General features: G+C 53.9%; 2 protein-coding genes across 10 annotated transcripts in view; both read left to right on the top strand.

The window, feature by feature from the left end:
* Positions 1 to 8,473, top strand: part of ADCY1 (adenylate cyclase 1) — a 118,579-nt gene extending 110,106 nt beyond the window's left edge. The window contains exons 18-20 of the mRNA XM_060156220.1: positions 1,121 to 1,235; positions 3,270 to 3,394; positions 8,135 to 8,473. Of these exons, the coding sequence (XP_060012203.1) occupies positions 1,121 to 1,235; positions 3,270 to 3,394; positions 8,135 to 8,473 (579 nt within the window). The remainder of the gene's footprint in view (positions 1 to 1,120; positions 1,236 to 3,269; positions 3,395 to 8,134) is intronic.
* Positions 1 to 24,443, top strand: part of RAMP3 (receptor activity modifying protein 3) — a 469,110-nt gene that overhangs the window by 374,987 nt on the left and 69,680 nt on the right. The gene's annotated exons all lie outside the window — the stretch shown is intronic.

Genomic DNA, 24,443 nt, shown 5'->3' on the forward strand with positions numbered 1-24,443 from the left:
GACATGGAGGAACCTTAAATGCATATCATTAAGTGAAAGAAGCCAATCTGGAAAAGCTACATACTTTGTGATTCCAACTGTATGATATTCTAGAAAAGGCAAAACTATGGAGACAGTAAATAATAGTTTCCAGGGTTTGAGGGAATAGGTGGGGGATTTAGAGGACGGTGAAACTATTCTGTATTCTACTACAATTATGGATACATGAAATTTTGCATTTTTTAAAACCCATAGAGCACACAGAGTGAACCCTAACGTAAACTGTGGACTTTAGTTAATAATAATGAATCAACGTAGGTTCGTTCAGTGGTAACAAATCTACCATAGCCTAAAGCAAGATGTTAATAACAGGGGAAACTCTGTATGTGTGAGGGGTGGTACGGGGGTAGTATATGGGAACTCTCTACACTTACCTGCTCAATTTACCTGTAAACCTAAAACTGTTCTTTAAAAAATTGTCAGTTAATTTTTTTTTAAAAAAGCATTAATTCCCCAACTTTGAGGACTATGGAAATATTCCTAAAACAAGAAGAGCAAGTAACCTTGATATCATTAGAAAAAGAAAAAAATTTACAGTTGTTTTCTCACAAAAGAGAGGATCTGTCCACACAACACGATGAAAGAGATGGAATCAGTGTGAGGAAGGAGGGCTGGAACTGCTCTCTGCTGTGTGAGCAGTTGACTCAGACCCCTCTGCTCACCTTACTTTGCTTGTTTCCAATGAGCTGGTGGCAGCCTTGTCTGAGCAGTGGGACATCTGGTCTCCCACCACAGGGTTCCCCCCCGCCCCCATTCCTGCAGATGGGCTCTGCCTGGGCTCAGATGGCCTCAGTCTCTGCCCTCAGGAGCTGGGAGCCTTGGGCAATAATATTCCTGCTCTGTTTCAGTCTCTTACCTGTAGAATGGGATGATAAACACACACTAGGGCAGCTGTAGGGTGCCACCCAGTCAGCCCCAGGCCCAGCCAGCAGGGCTGCTGCATGGTTGACGTGGGGGTCAAGTCCCTGATCCTGTGAGGGGTACAGCCTGGTCCGCCCACCCCCGCAGGTCACTGGCTGAGTGTCCCTGGCCCCTCTGCCCTTGCACCCGTCAAACATAACCCGTGTCTGCTCACGTCCAGGCTAAGAAGTCCATCTCCTCCCACCTCAGCACACTGGCAGATTTTGCCATCGAGATGTTCGACGTCCTGGATGAGATCAACTACCAGTCTTACAACGACTTCGTGCTCCGTGTTGGTACGTGGCTGTGAGCTGTCCCATCTTTCGGGCCAGCTCACCCTTCCTGCACGGGCCCCGGGAACTGGTGGCCTGGGCTGTCCCCTGGGAGCGGGGGTCATCGGTTCAGGCTCCCTTGTCTTACAGGAAGGAGGATGGTACCACCCAGAGGAGTGCACGGGACGCAGGGACAGCTGGGTCCACCTCAGAGCTGGTTATCAGTGACTGAGGACCTGGAAGAGTCATTGTGCAGCTTAGGAAACGCAGGAGAAATCTTGATTGTCTTAGAGACTCTCAGATACACCTCTGAGTCCACACGTAGCTGGAGGAAGGTGCCCCTGTCCGCAGGCCCGAAACATTGGGGCCGAGGCTGTGCAGAAGCCCAGGGTGCAGGCTCAGGCTGGGTCTTTGGTCCTCCTGGGTTCCCTGCCTTGCCTGCGAGTGAAGAGGGGAACCACCCGGGGTCTAAGCTCCGCTCTAGCTCTTATCAGACTTGTAGGGTTTCTGTTTTCAGTCTTAAATTCACTTTTTTCTGGGAATACAGGTTTACCAGAAAAATTTGTATTAGTCGAGGATATAGTTAAACGAGAGATGTCTTTCTTTCTCTCTCTCTCTGCCGGTCTTCCTTTCTGTCCTTCCTTCCTTCCTTCCTTCCTTTCTTTCTTTCTTTCTTTCTCTCTCTCTCTCTTTCTTTCTTTCTCTCTCCTTCCTTCCCTCCCTCCCTCCTCCCTCCCTCCTTCCTTCCTGCCTTCCTTCCTTTTTTCCCTCTCTCTCTCTCTCTTTCTTTCTTTCCCTCCCTCCCTCCCTCCCTCTCTCTCTTTCTTTCTCCTTTTTTCCTTCCTTCCTTCCTCCTTCCCTCCCTCCCTCCCTCCCCCTTCCCCCCCCATTACCTACTAGTCCACGATATAGTTGAACAGGATATTTGTGGCTGTTTTACAGTTCAGATGTCTAGTGGCCTTAAAGAACAGCACTTAGAGCTGGGCTTGAGCACAAGGGGTGGTAGCCTGCAGAGTGGGTAGAGTTCTGATGTGCTTAAACACGGTGCTGACTTAGCCCTGGTGCCCGGCCCGAGGGACGTGCTGGAGGTAGGGCCAGAGCACCCTCTGCGCCTCACCCCCGGGGTCCAGTTCTCCTCTGGGGCTGCGGGCTTGGATTAATAGACGTAAGGGTCCATCAGGGAAATTCTGTTTCTTACTCTCCTACTGAGGTCCCATAGGCCAGTCGCACCTCTGCTCCCGGATGGCCGGTCACACAGGAGGCTGCATCCTGGCTCAGTCTCGTCCACATGGACTGGGGCATCTGGGGTGGTAGAAGGGGTCCCCCAGGTCCCACCAGCCATCTGGAAGTGGCCCCTTTGGGGCTCCTTCCTGGGCTCCCACATCCACCTAGCCTGAGGCTCCCAGCTCAGCCCGTCCAGTTCCACCCCTACCTCCTCCCAGAGATGCTAGCACCCACTGCCCCGGCTTTGGGGGGTTGACTAGGCCAGCGTGCTGAAACGGTATTAACGCGCTTGGCTAAGCTCAGGAAAATCGACGCAGAGTACTGAGTCAGAAGGTGTGCTGGGTGTCAGCCCAGACCTGGCTGCAGGGGCGACTGGGGCTACTTGGGCCTGTGTCACTGTCCAGGCCAGTTGGACCCTGTGCCACATAAAGACAAGGGCGCCCTGAAAATACGTAGTTCTGGGCCCGACACCCAGAGGAGCTGAGGGGATCCCTCATCCAGGGGACCCGTCTGAGCCACTGTCCTTTCTGGGAGAGGGAGCTGGGGGCGGAGGGACACGCTGTGGCCCACAGCCTGAACGGTCAGCCTTCCGATCCGCAAGGCTCGGCACGGGGTCGCCGTTCCAGGAAACGGGACTTTTGCCCAGATCAGGGCTGCTTCCTGACGGTGTGGCATGCAAGCAGAGCCCGGGAGCTGCCTCTCGGCGATGCTCTGGGGTCCCTGCTCTGGGGAGGGGCGTTGCACTGCGTGACCCCAGGAATCCGTGACCTCCCACGGGGCTGCTCCTCCCTTCGGAGGCTTCCCCACTGACGCCCCGCGCGCGACTGTTTCCAGGCATCAATGTTGGCCCCGTGGTGGCTGGAGTGATCGGGGCTCGCAGGCCGCAGTACGACATCTGGGGAAATACGGTCAACGTGGCCAGTCGGATGGACAGCACCGGCGTCCAGGGCAGAATCCAGGTCAGTTCACTCGGAAGCCCCCGAGGCACAGGGGCCCATCCTGCCGGCGGGAGGCTGAGGTGGAAGGGGCGAGGGTCGGGCGGGGGCGGCCGCCCAGCCCCGCAGCCTGCGTCCTCCCGTCCCGGTCTGCCTCTTCTGGGTAGGGACACGGAGCCGCGAGGCTCAGTGTGTCTGCAGCCTTGGAGGTTGGCCTCTGTGTGGCCAGGCGCAGAGATGGGGATGGCGAGTGATGGCTCCCTAGAAGGGAAGGGGCTGCCTCACCGTTTGAAGGGCAGGTGCCGTGGGGCCCCCTGACCTGAGAACCCGCGGGCGCTCGCTTGGGATGCGAAGCAGGTGCCCTGGCACTGGCTGGCACTGAAGGTGTAAGAGACAGTGGCCCCTGCGCTTCGTGGTATGTGGCCGTGCGGTTCCGCTCTCGGGATTTCCCTTGGAACAAACATGCAAGCGTGGGTCACACGGAGGGAAGGAGCCTGTCCCCCGTGTGTGGCTTCAGTTGGCCTCTGGGGGCCCGGATGGATGGGGCAGAGAACGCAGCGCTGGGTGACTAGGGCCACTGCCCTCCTGCTGTGGCCTGGCCTTGAGGTAGCCACCAGCTGGCAGCCAGTTAGCACTGGTCCTTTACTTGATCACAAAGTCTCAGTCCTCCGTAGACCCTGCGAGACACGTGCATTCACCCCAGGTTTTGAGAGAGGCACTGGGGTGCGGCCTCTGCAGGATACGGTTCCAATGAGAAGGTTGCCTGCCTGGGGCCCTCCCGTGTCATACCTGTTCAGTTCCCGGGGCCCCCGCCTGCCTTCATCGGGTGCTGACCCTCGGACAGGTACCTCGGTGGGTCCCTTGGATCCGTCAGCTTAAAAGACAGCCACCAAAATCTCCCTGGGGCTCTCCTGCTCGGAACACAGGCGGGATCTGCGTGCAGCCTCTCTGCACCTCTGCATTCTTTCCCGTAAACTTTTCTCACGGTGTTGGTATACACATGTCGGAAAGCGGACCATCTTAGCTGTTGTTAAGTGCACAGCTCAGGGGCGTTAAGCGCGTCCACGTTGTCGTACTGCCGTCCATCCCAGGACACCGTGTTCCTTTTCTAAGAGGATCTTTCACCTATGTTTCTCGCAGTCTTCCCCAGGAGCTGGTCATGCCCCAGGGGACACCTGGCGGGAGCCCCCTCCACTCTCCAGCCTGGCTTCTGTCCAGTGCCAACATCACATCTCTAAGTTTGTAACATCCGATCTGCGTCGGCCACCCCTCTGCTCAGAACTGTCCCTGCTCCCTCCGGCCTCCTGGGAGGGCTGTTTGCCATGGCAGGGACTCCGGCACGCCATCCAGCCTCTGCCGGCTGCTGGGCTGTCCGGCGATATCTGTGTCTGGACTCCCGCAGGGCAAAGTCCCTCGGCCCGGACCTCCTGGAGGACCCGCATCGCAGGAGGTCTTAGCAGACCAGGGCCCTCCCCTCCCGCCCTTAGGCTCAGGTGGCAGCACCCCACGCACTTGGGACAGGGCAGGACAAAAGCAGGGCTCTGGTGACATTTGTCAACCTGGGTAAGACCTGCAGTCCCTCCATCTGGCGGCCCACGTGACCTGGCCTGGCCGCTTGGCCACCCCCTTGGCCGAAGGCTCTTTCCCTCCAGCCCATCGTGCTCGTCATCCCAGTTTAAAGGGAGAAACACTTATGCTCCACTGTTGTATGGTTCTCGTAGGTGTTCTTGGTCACAGCCCAGGAGAGATCCCTTCCCTTTGCCAGCCCAGGTTAAACCTTTGGTTCTTTTAAAGAAGTGAACAAGAGACTCACATATTAATGATGAAGGTTTGCAAAGAGGTGTCTTAACTTTTTCCTGAGGATAATATCTAATCAGATATCACCTGCCCAAATGCTCATTCCTTAGTCCTCAGCTGGGAGCTTTCTTTCTTCTGTGTCAAAATTCCTAAAAAGGAGACCCCTCCTCACACCTGCTGTCCCAGGAGAGGCAGACAAGGGGGTTCTGAGCAGACTAAAGTCCCCGGGGCATCCCAGGGCTCCGTTTTCCAAGGAGTACGGCAGCCAAGAGAAGGTTGACTGTGACGATACCCAGGTTCCACCTTGGCCATCAACTTCAGGACCAAGCAGGTGCTTCCCAGGAAGTGTCTCCGTGGGAGCCCAGCACCCTCTCTCAGGCAGAGCGAGGTCGGTGTGGCTGCAAGGTGGGTCCCCCCCACTGCTGGCCGGGCCTCACAGGGAACTCTAGAGAGAGTTCCCAGCCCACCTCTTCAGAGACACAGGGATTCTCATGCAGGTGGCTGAGAATCAGACTTCACAGGGGACTCCCTCTCGGCCTCTTGGGGACCTCGTGTCTCCGAGCCCCTGACCTGGACCCTTTCTGGGCCCCCCATGGTGACGTCATACACAACCCTGATTCACAGCCTGGGACTTCCTGGCTAGAATGTCAAGGCTGAGAGATGCACAGGGGCGGCGTGCAGCCCGAGCTCCCAAGCGGCCCGGAAGGACGCCCAGGCCCGAGCCCACCTGCCTTCAGACCTCGGCTTTACTGCACGTGCTGGTGGGTCATCTTCACCTCCAGCATTACTTTGTGCGATGATCTGAATATTTTGTTACCTCTCATTCTTCATAAGACAAGAGAATACAGTGAGAGGAAAGAGCTCACGTAAGGATAAGACTCAGAGATTTTTGTCAATGTGTATCTTGGGCCTTAAGCTGGACGTCAGGGTTCTAGGAAGGCCAGATGAACAGATGAATTGTGGGTTGGTTCAATCGTGAAAGGAAAGAGCACAATGGAGCCTTTGATCACAATAGCAGGCCTCTGAGATCACCTTGTGTCTCAGAGGCCACATCTGAGTGGTGACCTTTGTGACAGTGGCACCTCCCCTGTGTCACCGGCCAGCCTGTGGCTCAATTCCATGAAGGACTCTGGGGTGCGCTGAGCCCTGCTGGGGACCTGAGTGAGGCTGTGTGGCTCTGGCCCTTGTGTGGCCTTGGATCGAGGTCTTTGGCAGCACTCTGGGGAGTTTCAGCACTCCCCACTTTTTCTTGACCGTCCAAGTCTTTGTGAATGTAATAGTCATCATCAAGTTGACCAAGGGACTCTTCTTGTAAGTGGACGACATGCTTCTCCTTTACAAGGTCTGGGAGGGACCACCTGACCTGCTCCCAAGGCCGAGAGATGCAGCCGACCTGGTGAGGGTCTAGGCCTCAGGCACCCACCTGCCGTTCTCCATCCCGGTGGGTGGGCGGCGGCAGCCCTGGTGAGGGGCCGCGGAACTTTCTCCAGAACACCAAGCAGCCCCCTGCCCCCCGTGCGAGCACCAGCCAGTGCCTTGCTGATGAAAATCCACAGAAACTGGCGGAGTTAATTAATTAAGGGGAACGATACATCCTTGGCCCCTTGTTGTGGGTTGAGCATACTCTGTTCCATGCCCTCTGTCTACACTGGATCAGCCAGTTTTGCTTGTTTGTGCCATGAGGGGAGCTGAGGGACCCCCTCCCAGCACTTGCAGATCCATCGGCAGATTTCACTGTCCCGGGAGCTGTGCAGGTTGTGATGTTCCGTGGTCATTTTTGTTTCCTGAACTGCGGGCAGGTTTCTGGCGGGCCTTGGTTACCTCCCTCCCTCCCTTCCTTCCATTGGTCCCTTTATTCTTTCATTCAGTGAGCACTCATGAACACCAGGAGCCTTGGTAAGTTGTGCTGAGACAGACCTTTACCGTCGCACGCGAGAAGCAGGCCGACGGTTAGCGAGGGTGAGAGCCGCGTTGGGGGGAGGGGGTGGGTTCAGGGTTCCAGCGAAGCCGGCGGAGAAGAGAGCAGCCCCTCTGCCCAGCTCTGCTGGGGACTGACACCCTGGGGATGCGAGACCCTGGCCTCAGGGTGGGCTGAGTCGTTTTAAATAAAGACGCCAGAGGTGGGTGACTACATGGGGTGGGGGAGGGGGGATTTTCAGAGCAGCAGCTGGGAGTCGGGGTGACGGGGAGAGAGGTGGTCTCCGCCTTCAGTGTCAAGTGAGGAGAATCCAACTGATTGTGTCCTCTTCTGTGTACAGAACCTTACTAGAAAGTGCTTTCTTGCCCTTTACCTTTTTCATAACTCTGTGAGGCAGGAAGTTTTTGGCTAAACCCTTGCCCGGGACCTGAGCATCAGGAAAGTTAAGTCACACCCCTGTTGTCCCTGGGAGAACGTGCCCTCTGCCCTCTCGTGCTGGTGGCCCACAGAGGCCCCAGGGGTCCCTGGCAGGTTGGTGTGAGCCCACCGGGGCCCTGAGGGTTCCGTGCCAGCCACGGGGATGGGAGGCGGTGCTGTCCCCTTCCAGCTGAGCTGCTACCTGCCAGTCCCAGACCCTCGAAGACGTGTGGGGTTACCGCGTCCCGAGGGCCCTGGCGGCACAGCCGGAGCCCTGTGTCCAGGCATCTGGTTAGGGCTTGGGGTGATCACGGAGCTCACACCGCAGCCCCTAGGACCGGGTCCGTGTGGGCCCTGTCCAGCCCGCCCACCCACTCTGGGCACCCCCCATGGCGAACGCTGTCCTCTCCTGCTTGTCTAGGGCCCCGTTGAGGCCCCTCTGAGTCCCCTGCTTTCTCTGCAGGATCACGTCCTTCTCGCCGAGTGACCATAGGAGGGGCACAGGACCCGACTTGCCGGCCGACCTGGGGAAGCCAGAGGCCGGGCGATCGGGTGATCAGTGCAGGTCGGGGAGGGACCCTCTCGTGGGCTCCCCGTTGACCAAGAGTGACGCCCGCCTTTCTCCACTGTAGGTCACGGAGGAAGTGCACAGGCTGCTGCGGCGGGGCTGCTACCGCTTCGTGTGCCGAGGCAAAGTCAGCGTCAAGGGCAAGGGCGAGATGCTGACATACTTCCTGGAAGGCAGGACCGACGGAAACGGCTCCCAAAACAGGTCCGTGAACTCAGAGCGGAAAATGTGTCCTTACGGGAGAGCCGGCCTCCAGACCAGACTGGCCACGGGCCACCCCCCGGTGCCCCCTGCGGCCGGCCTCCCAGTCAGAGCCGGGCCGGGGGCTCTGCAGGGCTCGGGGCTTGCCCCCTGCCCCCCAGGCCACCACCTGCCCCCCGGAGCAGCTGGGAAGGAGGCTTAGCGGAGCCCACGCGGGCCGCTGGGGGCACAGCGCACAAATGCTCGGGGCGTTGGTGGCCTCGGGGCTCCCGCAGGGACCAGCCCGGCCAACAGAGCAGGGCCGGGAACCAGTGGCCGGGCTGGGGAAGGGGGACTGTCCAGGCATGACCAGAAGCAGCTGGGCAGTGACTCGGGTGAGGGGAGAACCCAGACTGAGCAGACGCCGAGGCTTTAGCAGTGTCTTTGTTTGCTCCGTCCTCTTCTCGGTGTCCGAGGGAGGTTGGCTGGGTGAGCTTTGGACGTCGGGACCGTCGGGACCGTCAGGACGTCCACCAGGGCCACAGGCTACAGCGAGAGCCTTGGAGGTCTGGCTGGCAGAGTGACTGGGCTGCCCAGCTCGTGTGTGCCCGGAGACGGATTGGCATCAGCCCAGCTGTGTGGGTCCCGTGAGGGCAGCTCCCGCCCTGGGCGGTGGCCTGCAGAGCCCAGAGTAAGAGTCAGGACTCTCTTGGCCAGAGCCAGAGCTGGGCAGGCCTTCAGTGGACGGTTTGGGAAGAACTGAGAAGCCCCTGTCCCACTGCATGGATGGTGGTGGCCGCTGGCTTTCGTCGAGGTTGGGTTTTTGTTAAGAGCCAGAGGCAGGTCTTCTGGAATTCTTGGGGGACCCTGCAGCCACATCTCTGTGACCAGCATAGTTCCTGTTCCACCTGTGCGCTCTCCACCTGCCCTGCTGAGCATATCGGCTCCTGTAAAACCTGGACGTTCCCTTTTCTGCCCACGTCACTGTGTTTGTTCAAAGGAGAGAAGGTGGTCGGTGTCATTTCTTACCTCTTCTGCCACGGCATCTTGGGTTCCCGTACGCTGAACAACAGTGCAAGGCTTTGTTGATTTTGAAAACAAGTGGACCTCGCAACCATGAGAACGCTTCCTGGATGGAAGGCGTTTCTCTGGCAGAACCAGTCCCTTGGACGTGGAGATTTGGAGTTAGTTTATGGCTGTCGGTACAGATGTCCCTGCTCCGGTTTGCAGGGAAAGTGACTGCAAGTAATTCTGTGCAAGTCTGGGAATCTCCTACCTAGGCATCTCTGCGGTTGCCATGGAGATGAAGAATGCGGCCATGCTGGGATGGGCTCCTGGGCGTGGGCAGGGATCTGGGAGGGCCAGTGGGAAGAGACTGGCCAGAAATAGCTGGACGTGGAGACCTCAGCTCTCGACTGCAGGGAGGAGGGCAGCTTGAAACTGGAGGGAACCTTCTGGGCAGGCAAGTCAGTAGGGGGATGGCCATGCAGAGACCCAAGCTCCGACAGCAGCCCGGAGGGTTCTGTGGGTTGCAGGGGAGCCCTGCTCGGCAGAGTCAGCAGGCCTGAGGGTCCCATTCCACACCGCTCTCCCTGGGGGTCCCGACTTTTCAGAATTGGGACAGGGGCTCACTCTGGACTGAGCCCCATGGGGGTGGCTAGTGGCGTCCCCCGGGCTGCCTCCGTTGTGGGTGTATGACTCGTGGCTGTGTGGGTGTAGCTGACAGGGCCGGCCACTTAGCCCATGTGGACGGGCCAGTGACAGAGGCGGGCAGGTGGACAGTCTTTCCTCAGATGTGCCCTGGGTGAGAGCTGAATTTCCTCCCCCCTCCCCTTACAGACAGAGCACAAGCTGAGTCATCTCCAGAGCCCTCTGAGCACACGGCCTGTGCAGGTGTGCACACCTGCGTCCAGCTGCGGGGCTGAGACCCTGGCCAGGGCCCTGCTGCCCACCTGCTCCCCATGGCCGAGCTTCCAGCCCAGGGCAGGGCGGGAGGGGGGTGGACAGCGCAGGGGATCCTGACCCTGCGAATATGCTCTGTCACATGGCAAAGGGGGCTTTGCAGAGGGAATTCAGGGCTTGGGGCAGCAGCTGAGGAGAGGATCCTGGGCCATCTGAGTTAACTCAGTGTGACCAATGCGACCACGTGGCCCCTTAGAAGTGGACACGGAGGCCGGGGCAGTCAGGAAGATTCGAAGCACGAGGTCGCTGTTTAAAGATGCGGGGCCCGCAGCCGGTCGAAGGTGAGGACGCCCCAGCCATCAGCCGGTGAGGAAGCGGGTTGTCGATCCCACAGCTACAGGCCTTGAATTCACATCACCCTGAGCGAGGTGGACTCTGAGCCCCGGGATGAGAGCCCAGACTCGCTGTGCTGGGACCTCAGGTCCACAGAGCCACGGGACCACCCCCCCCCCCACAGGAGTGTTGGCAAAGCCACGGAACGCGTGGCCAGCTGTCACCGCAGCCGCGGGAAGCCATCGGGGCCTCGGCTGTTCTGCAACGGCGAGGTCTCCCCTTCGATGAGCAGAGCCTCCTTCATCATCAGCAGTTCCAAACCCTACCTGCTTCCTGTGGGCCTAGGGGCCGTGCTCAGCCATAATGTTCCTTGGGGTTTGGCCAATGACTTCCTTTTTATTTGTGATAAGACTGTATGATATTGCCTTATTTATTTTTAACCTTGTACGATATTCATGTACAAATGTTAGAGCCTTCCAAGTAGGATTCTCTCTAAATTATTTCTTTTAAGATGCTCTGTAAATAGCGCACCGGTCTGCCTATTCCATTCTGACCAAAATGAAGGTAAACCCGACACCCCGTGTGAACAGCACACTTTAGCCGATGCGCGAGGTTCCTAGTGCATCGCCCCTGCTAGGCCAGGCTGCTGCTGCCCTTTGGAATGACCCCATCCACGTGTCCCTTCGAGACCCTCGCATGCCTCTTGTGCCTGACCTCAGTAGATTAGAACGCAGCCCCGAACTGCCAAACGCTTCCACGCCCCTGACCCTGGGCCAGTCCACTCCAAGGTCTGTGTCCTGCAGGGTGGACCCCACGCCCCCCAGACCCAGACACCCTGAGCCTGCCGTGTTTATCGGACTCCAAAGCCACCAGGACTTCCGATACCTTCTGTCACTAGAAGCAATAACTCTAAACTGTACAGACAGGTCTGGTCCAAAGCAGATTGGTGATTCAGAGACAAGCCATGTGTACAAGTTTCCCCAAACTGAAGAGCACACTGTTGGGGGGCTGACACCCCCAAATCCGGGCTGACGTGCAGGCTCGGACAGGATCTGGCCAGCCTTCGGGGACACCTCGCTTTGTCTCCCCCCATAGGAACCCTGCACCACTGTCCCAGTAGCGACCTAGATATAATATTTGAATCCCCGCTTTAACCTGCCACGCGGGAAGGAAGGGCTGGGTTGGCCTGTCAGCCGTGTCTAGGTTTCCTCCCCGGCAAGTGGACCCGTCTCATTTCCAGGGTATGCCCGCCCTTCTGCAAAGCGTGTTCTGTGATCCCCTGAGTCTCGGGGTCCTGCGGGTCTCTCCCCACATGACAGGCCCTGCCCGGGACACCCATGCGTGACCCGTCAGGCAAGCACTGCCTAAGTGTGCGTGCACCGCGCGGGAAATGCAGGTTCACACGCGTGTGCCCTGCATCCAGCAGTTTTCTTACCGGGGTATCACAGACCTGCTGTCACACGTGTCATTCTCGAGTGTGCAGACCTATTGGTTGTGTATGACGAGCCCCCCCCCACCCCCGGAAACTGGCTTGCCCTGGGTTTTGTAATGGCTTCAGTGAAAAGCAACAACAAAAATGACCCCCAAATCCAAACTCCACAGAGGCAATTGGTTTCAAAATATTTGCTTTGGTGAAGTAAATGAGGGGTGAGCTGTGGCCGACTGGCAGGTGGAGGACACGACCGTATCCCTGGGCCCGGACATCCCCCCTCCACAGCTGCAGTTTGCTTTGAAAGTCTGTGCTAGCCGTTTCCCGTTTTCAATCAATACTGCCGGTTTTGTAGTGGATGATGAAAGACGTGCCGTTTCTTCATACAGCCTCCTGGGTTTGCATCTGCCTTCGCAGGACCTTAGGCTGGGGGTGGGTCTCAATCAGATTCAAGGTCTGCTGGGGCCTGCGCTGCCAGGCCCAGAGGTCAGCAGGCGGGACTGGGGGCCCACGCCTGGGTGTTGGGAGGCCAGTCGTGGTGGCTTGGGCCTCCACACTGAGTTTGGGAGACAACAAGGAGATGGGCTTTACCTGAGGGACTCTGCTGACACAGGGCCCATTGTCCCATGACATGTGTCATGAGCAAAGGCCAGGCCAGGTGCCCAAGGGTTGGCCAGGTGGGCCGTGCGGGGAGTGGAGTTGTGCATTTCCCCAGGATGGATTCAGGAACTTGGGGCTGGTGTCCGAGGCCTGTGTGGGTGCCCACCTCGGGAGTGCTGCCAGGCAGTTGTCCCCCAGCCCCGGGTCCCCCAAAGCAGGAGGACCTCCTTGATTCTGTGTGGACTTGACAGCCAGGAGCCACAGGCAGACCCCGTGCCTGGGAGACAGTGTGGGTGGGAGAGTAGGATGCCGTGGGTACCCCAGTGGCCAGGGCTGGGGTAGGCATGGCCAGCCGGGTGGCCAGTTAAGCCAGCTACGGACCAAGCTGCTGGAACCTGACCTAGATTTCAGTCTCGGGTCAGGGGCCATGCGGGTGCACCCCAGACAGCCGGCACACTGGGGACCCCTCACCTCCAAGAAGCCACAGGAGGCTTTGGAAAGGATTCAGGGAGTTTTTCTTTGTCTCCTGTCTGTGCACAAACTGAGACCTGTACTGGAGACAGGTCCTGTGGTGGGATGAGGAAATCTGTCTTCTCCATCGTCCATTTCGTAAAATTAACAAACCCAATTTCAGGTGCCCCATTTGGGGCTAGACCTCCCTAAACAACTTGACTTTACGGCAGTGGAACAGACATTCGTATTCCTTAATTTCCCTGAAAATATAACGCATCTGTTCACTAAGATAAAAAATAACTTTTCTGCCAGAGGCCAGGCTTAATCCAAGTTTGTGTGTGTGTGTGTTGTGTTTGCATGGCATGGCGTAAGCAAAATTAAAATCAATTATTTGTTCCTAGGATTAGGATGGATTCATATAAGAAACAAATGAACTAGGGATACAGACAGATGGCTACCCCCCAGGGCATCGGGGGAAACCGCCCCTGAGTGCCCCGACCCAGCTCTATTTCCTCTAGAAATCCTGACCTTAAAAGGAGGAGTAAGGGCAGGGGCAGGGGCAGCAGCTTCTCGGCCAGACACAGAGGCAGCCTTGACCCCCGCCGGCGTCCACATGGTGCCCGGGCCTCCGTCTACAAGTACTAGAGAACCACTAGAGAATAAGAAAGTCTTCCTTCCTCCCTCCCCTCCTTCCTGGAATCTCTCCACAGTATCAGTACAAAGTCCAGGGATGTCAGGGCACTGAGCTGATCCCGTTTTCTGTTGTTTGTGTGGTCGTTTTATTTCTGTTGTGTTTGGGGTTCCGGTGTACACTGAGGCCTGCGGGGAGTGCCGCAGGAATTCTGGAGGGAGGAGCCGGCAGCCCCCCCACCCCCACCCCCGCCTCCCTCCCAGTTACCCGGGCAGCCACTTGCAGGCCCGGCTTCAGTCTCTGGGCTGTGCCGTGGGAAGAGAAAACAATAGACAGGTGGTCTTCGGGGGTGTGGGTCGCAACTGGCTGGAAAAACACCTTGGGAATCAGACAACTGACCCCAGTGGCAGCCCCCTGGTCTCCTGTGATTACAGCAAGCTCAGTTTCTTCAGCCCTTGATGGTGGCTATCCGTGTAGATATAATTCTTCATTCCTTTGTGAAATTCCTGCACTCCCCCTGATTCAGTGTGTTCTACACTAATAAACACCGGGAAAGGCTGGGTCGCTCTCCTGTATAGTTAAACTACGTCTCTGGTGGACTCTTCACGTGACTACAAACTAAGGGAATGATCATGACTAAGACCCGTAGCTTGCTCGGCAAGTACACCTTTCCTGCGCTTCTCCCGCCCCCTTGCCTCCAAACATTCTGCAGAGGGAGGCGTGGTTATGCTCCGCATGTTGTCGATGAGGAGTCTGAGGCTCAGAGAGGTTACAGACTTGGACAAAGTCACACAGCACTGTGTGGCAGGACCAGGATTCATCCTGTTCCCATCCATTCCAAGCCCCTGGTTTCCCATTCTATTCGGCACCTCTTAACTAACTGAAATCGGCAAAGTTGTGTTGGTTTGGGTGGAGCCTTTAGCTCTTGCACACACAAGTAGTGGTGGTGCCTGGCCGGCTGGGTCTGAGCAGCCAAGCAGGCTCCCAGGCAGCGGGTTTGCCCCACAGCCCATCCCTTGGATGTGCCCAGGCACAGAGTTGTCCTCACCTGGGCCTCACGTCAGGACGGTAAAACAGTGCCTGTCTCTCCGCTAAGCCCTGCCTCTGCTTTAACAGCTGATCCCCGGCAGAGACTTAACAGTGTTGGGCCTGAAGAATCCCTGCCTTGTCTTGTCATCCTTTCTATCCTAAAACTATGTCCTGTAGCACCACCTGCCATCGTGTCTTAGAAAACACAGACTCTCCCTCAGTGAGGACAGTTGTCTTATCTCCTTCTGTAAGGCCTCTCTGACATCAGCCAGGGGGAGAACCGGGGCCCCCGGGTGCCCCCAAACTGCACACGCTTCTCCACTTACAAGGAGCCAACCCAGTCCCCAGCTCCTGGTCAGAGTCCTCCAATGTCCTTGTCACGCTATGGCGTGGTGTAGGCGGTCAGTGTTCCTTCCTGGGGATCAGAGGACGCCCAACAGCAGGTTTCACTGAGAATACACAGAAGGCGAGACAGGGACCACCACGGACGGTGAAGGATTGGCAGCCATCCTGCACAGGTGTCCCCGCCTCTCCCAGGCTCTGGCTCCCGTGGTTCCTGGCAACTCATCTTCAGATGGGTTGGATTCCAGAACAGCTGGCAGTCGCATCTTGAGAACTGACGTTTAAGCAGAGAGCAATTCCTAGACTAACCCTGAGAGATCTGTCCACCTCTTGGGCTTGGTGAACGCGTGCAGGGCAGCCAAACAGAGAGCTGTGTCTGGGGCTCTCACTCCCTGTGGTGCGAGCAGTGGGCAGTGGGCCCACCAGCATCCAGAACTTGTTTCTTGACTCCCACCAGCAGCCCGCACGCGATCTCAGGCCCGGACACGAAACACATGTCTCAGGGGACTGTTCCCACATTCTGGGAATCCCGGGGAAGCCACCAGGGCCTCTTGCACAGGCCGGGGGTGCCGGCACTCCCCAGGCATCAGCCCCAGAGAGGCACGCGGTTTTGTCTTCATCCCTGTTGAAAGTGTGGCCGCGCGAGCCATTTGCACTCAGCATCACATGCCGTGAAATTCCTAACCGTGTGAAACTTACTTTTGGGATTCCGAAACACGCAGCATGTGCAAAGGGGCAGGCCCAGGCCACCACGGGTTGTCTGCCGGCAGGCTGCAGAGCGTCCCGTCACAGCAGATCCTGGACCCTGAGCCCGTGCAGCTCCTGCACTCCTTCTGCAGTGTCTCCCCTCGGCCCGAGCTCCCCCCGCCAACCTCTCATTCACTATGATTGCACCCCACCTTGCACAAGCGGAGATTATGTACCGATTACCACCCTCTCTTAGCAGCAGATTCCACTCTCGTTTAAGGTAAACCCAAAGCCCACTCTTGGATTTTCTTTACTCACTGAGAAGGGTTGTGTGAACCCCTCGGCCCTCCTCTGTCCCTCCAGGGAACACAGAGTGGGCCGGGGTGACATGTTCTCCTGCCAGTAGAGCTCACAGAGGATGCTTCTTTAGATGTGGAAACGAGATGTCTGTACCAGAAGGACAACAACTCAATATCACTGGGTAACTTCTCATGATAGATTTGTATAATCAATACGGGTCTATTTTTACGTCCACTGAACACTGTAGACTACCTACCAGTCTTTTCCAAGATTGTTAAATTGAGACAAGTAATTGAATAATTTGTCCTATTTTTATTTTGAAAAAAAAAAACAGTGAATGGACTGAAATGTTAAATGTGAATGTACATTTCTTAATTGCAACTTTTCTACTGAGTGTTTGCACTATACTTTCTGGAATCTTATTTAACAAAAATAAAGGGAAAAAAATTGCTTGACTAAACTCCGTGGCCATTTTAATTGAAAAACTAACAGTTGTGTGGATGTTTTAAAGACCCTGGGACATGTTCTGTAATTTTCTAAAATGCTGTCACCCTGTCCTTCCTCGGGGCCCTGGTGTGGGCCCTGCTCCTCCGACGTGACAGGTGGGCGCAGTGGATGGACACGCTTCGGCTCTTTATTTATTTATTTTTGGCTGCGTTGGGTCTTTGTTTCTGTGCGAAGGCTTTCTCTAGTTGCAACGAGCGGAAGCCACTCTTCATCGTGGTGCGCGGGCCTCTCACTATCGCGGCCTCTCCCGTTGCGGAGCACAGGCTCCAGACACGCAGGCTCAGTGGCCATGGCTTACGGGCCCAGTTGCTCCGCGGCACGTGGGATCTTCCCGGACCGGGGCACGAACCCGTGTCCCCTGCATCGGCAGGCGGACTCTCAACCCCTGTGCCACCAGGGAAGCCCTAGGCTCTTTTTGATTTCCGCACCTAAACATGAGAATCCAGGGAAGATAAGTTTGTATTATTTGCAATTCCCCATGACTAGTCTCTCTCTGACGAGTGTCCTCTGGCTCTTCTAATCTTTTATAAAAGAACAGGGAAAAATCTTGCCTGCCTGAAATGAAATATGAAAGTTGGGGTTCAGTCTCACTATTGACCAGCTGTGCACCCCTGCAGACCTAGTGAGTGGAGGGGCTCTGGGGTCCTGGGCCCCTTGAGCAGGTGGGAATGGCCACCTCCAGGCAGAGGCCACAGTGAAACAGCACAGCCCAGGGCTGCTGGGCACAGAATTTCATGGAGTGAGTGACATCTGTCATTGTGATTTAGGAAAAAAAATCCATCCCAGCCCTGAGTGGAGTGTGGTCCCTAACTGTGGCAGATTCTGAATCTCAGGCATCCTCAGAGAATGTCAGTGGACGCCCCTGACCACACCCTGGCCCTCCTTGAGAGCAGGTTAAGCTGTATCCCTGCCCTGGACCAGCAAAGCTTCCTGCTGGACGAGCCGGTGAGTGGTGTGAAGAGTGGCCAGGAGAGGAACACGGTCACCACGGAGAGCTGAGATCTGCGGGTGAGAGCCTGGACCACCGGGAAGCCGTGGGCAGAGGCGGGCGCAGGAGAAGGGACAGGAGGAGAGGTGGGGTGCGCAGGCTTGGGGCTCTGGAAGTGCCCAGCCGTCTGACGGGTTCTGTGCTCTGCGGGCGCGTGGGGGGCACCTAGTATTGGAGGCTGTGAGCCTGGATGTGCTTGAGCTGCAATGGCCACGCTGCGAGCTCCGAGTTGCTGCTGGTGAAGAGAAATTATTCACTGGCCACTTGTTAAAATGGCAGGGAGGAGTTTACTCAAGGCTAGTACAAAAGTGGGGAGAGATTGGCCTCCACTCTGGATACAGCAGAGACAGCTGAGGATTCTCGGCCACCGGGCAGAGTGAGGGGCTCAGTGGATACAGAGTGACTGAGAGGAGCTTGGTCAGATGCCCAGGATGGTGATGCTTGCTGTAGGGTAAGCCACGGACTTGGACATCAGGGGTGGGGGGCTCCTCCATAAGCCACTTAGCAGGATTCCTTGCTAAAACTGGGCTCTTGGCAGGCCAAAGTTAGGTCAGGGCCTAACAGAGAAGAGGAGCTTGACCAGAGTGGTTCAGATGAAAACTGGAGACGCCCCGGGTTTTGGAATCCTGTCCATTAGGAATTCTGTCGGCTCTATCTTCCCGATTGATCGTCCGCATCTCACGTCACCTCCTTGCTGGCCCCATCCTGTCCAGCCTGTCCCCGCTTTCCTGAGTTACAGCAGAGCTCACTAAGCATTCTGGTCACTGAATCTGCTCCCCATGTCTATTCAAAGGCCAGCGCAGTGGTTCTCTTAGAATGCCAATCAGATCGTGACTCCTTGACTCAAACTGTGCGGGGCCCCCAGCTCACGTAAATGAATGGGGGTCTGCCTAGGAGCTGAGACGCTCTCCTTGGGCTGCCCTTGCTCTTTGCTGTTGAGGCCCCTCCGTCTGCAGGGATCCTGGCTGCCCAGTGATGCGCCAGACATGCTCCCCCACTGGGATCAAGGGCTCCCTCCGTGGGACACGCCTCCCTGGCTCCCACCAGACCCCCTGTTCCTCCAAGTCTTTGCTCAAATGTCAGCTTCCCCAAGGGGCCCCTTCTCTTCTGTGGTTAAAACTAGCCTCCCCACCGCTCGCTGCACTTTGCTTTCCGCTGGCCGTCATCACCTCCAAATATGCCTACGATGTACAGGTTTTGTCTGTACTGCTTCCTGACCCCTCACTGGAAGGTAAACTCCTGAGAGCAGGGATTCTGTCCTTTTTACTCATCTACTCAATAGAAATTTATCAAATGAATCAATGAATAAACAGCGTGACCACTTAGGTGGCCATGTTAGTCTCCTGTAACAAATTACAAAAAACTGGGGGGCACTTACAACAATAGAAATTTTTTCTCTTACGGTTCTGGAGGCTAGAAGTTTGAGATCAAGGTGTCACAGGGTTGGTTCCTTCTGGGGCTTGAGGGAGACTCAGTCCCATGCCTCTTCCAGCTTCTGGTGGCCCCAGGTGTCCTGGGCTTGTGGCCGCATCACTCCAATCTCTGGTCTTCACATGGTCTTCTCCCTCTGTATCTGTGTCTTCTTTACTGTCTGTCACTGGATTGAGGGCCCACCTTAGTGCAGATAATCTCATCTCCAGATCGTTACCTTAATTATATCTGCGAAGACCCTTACTCCAAATAAGGTCTGCTATGGACTGAATTGTGTCTCCCCAAAATTCATATGTTGAAGCCTAACCCCCAGTGTGGCTGTGCTTGGAAATGAGGTCTTTAGGGAAGTCATTAGGGTTAAATGAGGATCAGAGCAGAGAAAACTTGAGTGGCCCATGGATGTTGATGACGATGATGATGGTGGAGAAGAAGCACCCCCAGCAGCCGCAGCAGGAGAAAGAGAGCTCTGAGCACCCATGTGCATTAACCCATTTACCCCCGTCACACCCACACCACACTGTAACCTACATTTATGCCTTTGAACAGGCCGTGCTCTTTAGGGACACACAAGTGAGTTGTTCTTTTTTCCTGAGCAACTCCTGTTTTCCCTGGGCTGACATATCCCTGCCCAGCATCCCCAGGGCCCGGGGTGGAGGAATGTCCTAGGCAGGTGTTCACAGATGCCAGCAGTGAACCTCTCCCAGCCGGTGCTAGTTCCTGCTGGTATGACTGTCAGATAAGCAGTGCTGAGGCAGGGAGGGTCTGGGAGAAATGGGAAGGACTTTGGGGACAAGTGGGAAGCAAAGGAAGGGATATCACTGAGGGTTACCAAGGGGCAGGAACGAGGGGACCTGAGGGTTGGGCAAAGGATCCAAGGAGACTCTGGAAAAACACCACGGATGAAACCAAAGTATTTATACCCCTAAGAGACACAGGGTCATATCCTAACTCTGTATGGGAGAGTTCCTCAGTTTTATCTTCCAAAGCTGCTATGGAATTATTTGTTAGATTTTAAATTTCTGAGGCGTCTTTTATTTGCTGGGTATGTCTCTCTATGGCATCCTATTATTTCACCACTATTCCCTTAAGACATACTTCAGGTTCTCTGATGTTTTCTTCTGCCTTCATAACCTGTTGCCTATATTTTTGTGTGTTTCAGTCTCTCTCATTTTTTATTTATACATTTATTTTATTTTATTTATTCTTTTAAAAAAAATTTTTGGCTGTGTTGGGTCTTTGTTGCTGCACACGGGCTATCGCTAGTTGCGATGTGCAGGCTCCTCATTGCGGTGGCTTCTCTTGTTGCGGAGCATGGGCTCTAGGCATGCGGGCTTCAGTAGTTGTGGCTCTAGAGCGCAGGCTCAGTAGTTGTGGCGCACGGGTTTTGTTGCTCCGTGGCATGTGGGATCTTCCTGGACCAGGGCTCGAACCCGTGTCCCCTGCATTGGCAGGCAGATTCTTAACCACTGCACCACCAAGGAAGTCCCCTCTCTTTCTTATTTGAATTGAACATTTGCCATCATCTAAAAACTCTGCATCTGTGGATGGGGCTCGTCTCCTGTGGGACAGGCTGAGCTGTTAATGGGGTGCCTCGACATCTCTCTTTGGGGAGGTGCCCCATCTCCTCCTGGGACTGTGGGCCTGGCTGCATCCATAAACTGTAGGGAGACACCTAGACTCTCAGTGTCCAGTACATAAATCACCCTATACGCACCATGCCTGTCAACAATTAGAGCATCCTAGCCCTTCAGAGCTCCTCCTACGCCCCCCATGAGTATTCCCACCCTCCTCAAGGGTCATAACAATCTTAAAAATATTACAGATAAAGAAGACGTGGCACATATATACAATGGAATATTACTCAGCCATAAAAAGAAACGAAATTGAGTTATTTGTAGAGAGGTGGATGGACTTAGAGACTGTCATACAGAGTGAAGTAAGTCAGAAAGAGAAAAACAAATACCGTATGCTAACACATATACATGAAATCTAAAAAAAAAAAATGGTTCTGAAGAACCTAGAGGTAGGACAGGAATAAAGATGCAGACGTAGAGAATGGACTTGAGGACACGGGGAGGGGCAAGGTTAAGCTGGGACGAAGTGAGAGAGTGGCATGGACATATATACACTACCAAACGTAAAATAGATAGCTAGTGGGAAGCAGCCACATAGCACAGGGAGATCAGCTCGGTGCTTTGTGACCACCTAGAGGGGTGGGATAGGGAGGGTGGGAGGGAGACACAAGAAGGAGGAGATATGGGGATATATGTATATGTATAGCTGATTCACTTTGTTATACAGCAGAAACTAACACAACACTGTAAAGCAATTATACTCCAATAAAGATGTTAAAAAATATATTACATAACTGGGTTAAAAAGTACAATGTGAGGGGCTTCCCTGGTGGCGCAGTGGTTGGGAGTCCGCCTGCCGATGCAGGGGACACGGGTTCGTGCCCCGGTCCGGGAAGATCCCACCTGCCACGGAGCAGCTAGGCCCGTGAGCCATGGCCGCTGAGCCTGTGTGTCCGGAGCCTGTGCTCCGCAACGGGAGAGGCCACAACAGTGAGAGGCCTGCGTACAATGTGAGAATCTCTCTTCTAACCAGGGAATTTAACCCATTTACTTTGGTTATGCTAAATTTGAACTTGAACCACCTTGCTTTTTAATGTTTTGTCTTGTTTTTCTGTTTTTTTCTTTTTATTAATTCACTTTCTTGCACTTTCATTGATTCACTTTATTGTGAATATTAAGACAGAGGGAAAAGAAAATTTCATTATTCACAGTATTAATTACTATATTATACCCCAGTCATAATAAACAACACTTGAACCACTATCATTGCCCTACCCTGATTACATGCTATTCTTACCCATTATTTTAGTCCTGTGCTTTTTAAAATCTCACAGAAAGATACTAATATAGGCATACATTAGAGATATTCAGGTTTGGTTCGAGACCACCACAGTTGAGCCAATACTGTAGTAAAGTCCCATGAATTTTTTGGTTTCCCAGTGCATGTAAGAGTTATGTTTACACTACAGTCTATTAAGTGTACAGAGGCATGTCTAAAAAACAATGTATATTCCTGTCTTACCCCTAGACAGGAATAAAGACACAGACCTACTAGAGAACGGACTTGAGGATATGGGGAGGGGGAAGGGTGAGCTGTGACAAAGCGAGAGAGAGGCATGGACATATATACACTACCAAACGTAAGGTAGATAGCTAGTGGGAAGCAGCCGCATGACACAGGGAGATCAGCTCGGTGCTTTGTGACCACCTAGAGGGGTGGGATAGGGAGGGTGGGAGGGAGACCCAAGAGGGAGGAGATATGGGAACATATGTATATGTATAACTGATTCACTTTGTTATAGAGCAGAAACTAACACACCATTGTAAAGCAATTATACCCCAATAAAGATGTTAAAAAATAAATATCATTTTAAAAAAACAATGTATATACCTTAATTAAAAAATACTTTATTGCTAAAAAATGCTAACCATCATCTGAGTCTTCAGTGAGTTGTAGTGGTAACAAAGATCACTGATCTCAGATCACCAGAACAAATGTGATGATGAAAAGGTTTGATATATTGTGAGAATTACCAAAATAAAATTAGCAAATGTTGGAAAAATGCCACCGATAGACTTTCGATGCAGGGTTGCCACAAATCTTCAACTTGTGAAGAACACATTATCTGTGAAACACAATAAAGTGAAGAGTAATAAAATGAGGTATGCCTGTATTTTATTTTGATAGTTTAAAATTTTAATTTATACTCCCCATTATTTTTCACCAGTCTTTCTTGCATCTCAGACTAGCCTGCTGGGATAATATTTCTTGTTCCATCTTTTAGGAGCTCCTTTAGCTCAAGCTGCAGCAATAAATTAACTTTATGTTCATATGCAAATCTCTTCATCTCCCTTCTTAAAAGATGAAAAACAGGGCTTCCCTGGTGGCACAGTGGTTGAGAGTCCGCCTGCCAATGCAGGGGACACAGGTTCGTGCCCCGGTCTGGGAAAATCCCACACGCCGTGGAGCGGCTGGGCCCGTGAGCCATGGCCGCTGAGCCTGTGCGTCCGGAGCCTGTGCTCTGCAACAGCAGAGGCCTGCGTACTGCAAAAAAAAAAAAAAAAAAAAAAAAAGATACAAAACAAAACTGTGTACACAACTATCGGTTGACAGTTTGTTCTTCCCTGAAAAATTTGAAATATTATCCCATCCAAGTTTAGTTGATGCTGTGAGGGATGGCTTCCATCACTGCTTTGAGAAAACTTGTGTCAATCAAGTTGTTTTTCCTTTGTGTGTTGTCTTAGGGTTCCCAGAGAAATGGAACTAATAGGTGTGTGTGTGTGTGTGTGTGTGTGTGTGTGTGAGAGAGAGAGAGAGAGAGAGAGAGGGGAAGAAAGAGGGGGAAAGAAAGAGAGGGAGGGGGAGAGAGGGAGAAAGGGAGAGATGGAGAGAGAGAGATTTATTTTAAGGAATTGGTTCACACGAATGTAGGGGCTGGCAAGTCCAAATTCTGCAGGGCAGGGCAGCAGGCTAGAAACCCAGGGAAGAGCTGAGACTGCATCTTGAGTCTGAAGGACATCTGGAGGCAGAATTCCCTCTTCCTCATGGGACCCCTGTCTTTTCTCTTAAGGCCTTCAGCTGATTGGATGAGGCCCACCCATGTCATGGAGGGTCATCTGCTTTACTCAAAGTCTGCTCATTTAAATGTTAATTTCATCTAAAAAAAAAACCTTCACAGCGACATTTAGATTGAGGTTTGACCAAACAACTGGGCACCATAGCCCAGCAAAGTTGACACATAAAATTAACCTTCACCTGTGATGTATAGCTTTTCTCTGATAGTGTCTTTAATTTCAAATAAAATCAACTCCTAGGAAAGAGATTTTAAAAATCATTATGAATAGCACAATATCCCAAAAGGAAAAAAAAAAAAGGCATTTACAGGATTCTCAGAGAAGAGATACAACTAACTAGAAAACATATGGACATATGTTCAACAGAACTCTCAGTGAAAGAAATGTAAATTTAAAAAACTTTTCATATCACCTTTCAGTTTGGTAAATGTTTTGGTTTTGTTTTTTTTTTTTTGCGGTACGCGGCCCTCTCACTGTTGTGGCCTCTCTCGTTGCGGAGCACAGGCTCCGGACGCGCAGGCTCAGCGGCCATGGCTCACGGGTCCAGCCACTCTGCGCCATGTGGGATCTTCCCGGACCGGGGCACGAACCCATGTCCCCTGCATCGGCAGGCGGACTCTCAACCACTGTGCCACCAGGGAAGCCCCAGTTTGGTAAATGTGTTAAAAGAGTTTTTAACCCTAGGAAAGCCACAGTGAGCTCCCATTTGGGCACTGCTCTTGGTAATTTGTACCTCACTTGGTAACACATAACAGGGACCACAAAAAGTATATTCTTTTTCCTGGTGTAGTTTCTATTCAACTTAAAATGAGACGTTGTCTCAGTTACATCCTTAAATCCAGTAAAATAACGTCAGGATTCTACATCACAAGGTTGGTAGACATGGGCACAAAGCATTTTGTACTAAGGCTG

The sequence above is a fragment of the Lagenorhynchus albirostris genome, chromosome 8 (assembly GCF_949774975.1).
Source record: "Lagenorhynchus albirostris chromosome 8, mLagAlb1.1, whole genome shotgun sequence".
Classification (NCBI taxonomy): domain Eukaryota; kingdom Metazoa; phylum Chordata; class Mammalia; order Artiodactyla; family Delphinidae; genus Lagenorhynchus; species Lagenorhynchus albirostris.